This window comes from Seriola dumerili, unplaced genomic scaffold (genome assembly GCF_002260705.1).
Source record: "Seriola dumerili isolate Sdu_G_001 unplaced genomic scaffold, Sdu_1.0 BDQW01000276.1, whole genome shotgun sequence".
Lineage (NCBI taxonomy): Eukaryota > Metazoa > Chordata > Actinopteri > Carangiformes > Carangidae > Seriola > Seriola dumerili.
Window position 1 is genome coordinate 1,537,810 of NW_019174531.1, and position 2,959 is coordinate 1,540,768.

Sequence of the window (2,959 nt, forward strand, 5' to 3'; positions counted from 1 at the left end):
TGATGATGATGATGATGATGATGATGATGATGTTTGTGTGTGTAGGTGGAACAAGTGGATGACATTTCATTGATTGGCTATTTCCATGCAGCAGTGCATGTTAAGCACGAATGAGAGACGGGGGAGATTTCAGGTAATGGTGTCATCGTCTGTGTGTGTGTGTGTGTGTGTGTGTGTGTGTGCGTGTGTGTGTGTCCCTGGCTGAATGGATATAAAACTGGCCGGTCAGTTGGAGGGACAAAGGTGAAGGAGAACAACAGAAATCTTTGTCCAGCGGCCAAACGACAAGAAAACATCAGAGGGAGAGACAGGACAGTGTGGTGAGTGTCTTCATTATCTGTTCATATAAATAATTAATGTTTTTAAAACCAACATTTCGTCATTTAAATTCTTTTACAAATAAAAATCATTGTCATCATAATCATAATCAATGTAAATCATGTACAAGAGGTACATTGTCCAAAACATAATGAAATCCCAAGCATAAAAAAACATAAAAAAATGCTGAAGGTAGATCAGTAAAAAATGAGTTTTACACTTATTTTAAAGCGAAACAATTCTGATAATGATAGAAAAACTTGAATGCAGGACTTTTTCTTTATTTGTTGTTTGTCTGTGCTTTACATATGTTAGCCTGGGATAAACACTGTAAATGTTCAAATAAAGATTTTTGTTGTTAAAATACATATATTTTTATGATTATTATGATTAATAGTGTTTGTAGTATTAATAGGCATATCAGTGGCATTAGTAGTATAACTATTCCTAAACTGTAAAACCATTATTGGGCTTAGGAAATACAAATTAGAGCCAAATGAATTCAGGTGATTTGAAACTGACTGTCAGCTTCTCGATGACAGAATTTTATTTTGAAATCCTGCAGCAGATGACGGGTAAAAATGCTCCTTATGTACAGTATGTGTTGGCGTCTCTGACTGGCAGGCAGGAGAATGTGTCCTGTGTGGCTATTGGTAGCTGTGACGGTTGTGGGCGTGGCCAGGGGAGCCGCCAATCAGTGCTTAGAGCATGCCAGCTGTCAGGGTGACAACAATGAGAGCAGCATGATGGTAAAACACACACACACACACACACACACACACACACACACACACACACACACACACACACACACAGTCTCCTGGCTATCCTGATGCTTTTCCACTTACAACATACACTTGTAGTGACTGTAGTCACTACAAGTGAATGTTGGACACTGATATTTTGGTGTAAAACAAATATGTTATTTTACTGATAGCCTACATTCAATATCACCATATTTGCGATTTGCCAAATTTTGTCTGTCTTCTCCTGCAGGAGTGTATCCAGCTCTGTCGGTCCGACCTCACCGCCCAGATGCCGGTCATCCCGGGCGATGGTCATCTCCAACGTCCCTCTCTGTCAGACCCAGAGTCTCAGCCTTCCCTCTCTCTTTTACCTCCCTCCTCTCCCTCCTCCCCTCAGGCCAAGCGCTCCTACTCCATGGAGCATTTCCGCTGGGGAAAACCCGTTGGGCCAAAGCGTCGCCCGATCAAACTCTACACCTCCAATGGTGTAGAGGAGGAGTCAGCCGAGGATTTCCCCGAAGAGATGATGAGGCGGGAAGCAGAGGACGAGCCTGAGCAGCTCCATGACGTCCAGGAGAAAAAAGACAGCACATATAAGATGAAGCACTTCCGGTGGAGCGGCCCGCCGGCCAGCAAGCGCTACGGTGGCTTCATGAAGAGCAGGGACGAACGCAGCCAGAGACCACTGCTCACGCTCTTCAAAAACATCGACAAAGATGGACAGGAACAGAAGACAGAGCACTGAGGAGGAAAAGGAAGGAAGAGATAGAAAGAAGATGAACAGAGAGAGATACAACGACACCTTCATCTGATCGGCCTACAAGTCCTTTAAACTCCAAATATGTTTGTCATTGCCTTTCAAAGCATCACATATCTTCTAGAAATTGTGTTTTGGTACCACTTATTTCTTTTTCCATTTACATTCTGATGAGAAACTTCCATGATTATGTTCACAGACAATTGCAATGAATTACAGCTGCAACTAAGGATTATTTTCATTGTTATTAAGGTTGTCAAATGTCTTGTTTTATCCAACCAACATGCCAAAACCCAAAGATGTCCACTTTGCGACGATATAAAACAGAGAAAAACAGTACATTTGGACAATTAACGCATTTTTGCTTGAAAAGTGACTTTGATTATTAATCAATTATCAAAATAGTCGCTGATTATTTTTTCTATTGCTCAACTAATCCATTAATTGACTAATTGTTTCAGCTGTACAATGTTATTTTCAGGTGTAGGAATTGCTACATTTCTGATCCAGCAAATCATGCCTACACCGTCCTGACGAAGCAGATTATCTGAGCTTTGAATGTTGAACTCTCAATAACTTAAGATGTTTCTTTTAACTCTGATTGTTGCTTATTTAGTCATGAATATATGTATAATGTTCAAAAGAAATACTTCAGATTTGAAGCCAACTTTTCAGGTGAGTGCTGTGAGTGCCTAAATATACTAATTAAAACATTATGAACATAACAATAAAAATGTTTGATCATGCTTTAGTTGTTACAAGTGCATTTGTATTGCAGCAGCAGAAAACGAAAAACGAAATACATTAACTGTTGACAGACTGGGCATCTTTAAGTTTCTTTTAAAATGTATTTGCCATCCACTGTCAAAAAAGTTACTATGTCATTTACCCCAAAGAGGGCATAGATTTTAGGGCAGTCCATCCAATAGTTGTTGAGCTATTTCAGTGTGGACCAAAGTGATGGGCCGACCAACCGAACACCTGACAGACTGATTGCTGTCCAAAGAGCCACACTGGGAGCATTGCACAGTTCTCAGGTTCTGTATAAATCTCTCTGGAAGCCAAAGGAAATTAGTGACTTTAAAACTTGTGTAGCACAGCAATGAGTCCACAAGAGGGCAACACTGTTTTGCAACTC

General features: G+C 40.5%; 1 protein-coding gene across 1 annotated transcript; it reads left to right on the plus strand.

The window, feature by feature from the left end:
- Nucleotides 1-263: 263 nt before the first annotated feature.
- Nucleotides 264-2,038, plus strand: LOC111230638 (pro-opiomelanocortin-like). Its single transcript, XM_022757428.1, has 3 exons — nucleotides 264-320; nucleotides 943-1,067; nucleotides 1,315-2,038. The coding sequence occupies exons 2-3, from the start codon at nucleotides 951-953 to the stop codon at nucleotides 1,807-1,809; spliced, it is 612 nt and encodes a 203-aa protein (XP_022613149.1). The 5' UTR covers nucleotides 264-320; nucleotides 943-950; the 3' UTR covers nucleotides 1,810-2,038.
- Nucleotides 2,039-2,959: the final 921 nt, after the last annotated feature.

Excerpts from the sequence above, each read along its gene's own strand:
- LOC111230638 (XM_022757428.1), top strand. The coding sequence starts at position 951 with ATGTGTCCTGTGTGGCTATTGGTAGCTGTGACGGTTGTGGGCGTGGCC. Across the intron at positions 1,068-1,314 it reads ACAATGAGAGCAGCATGATG|GAGTGTATCCAGCTCTGTCG; the intron begins GTAAAACACACA and ends CTTCTCCTGCAG.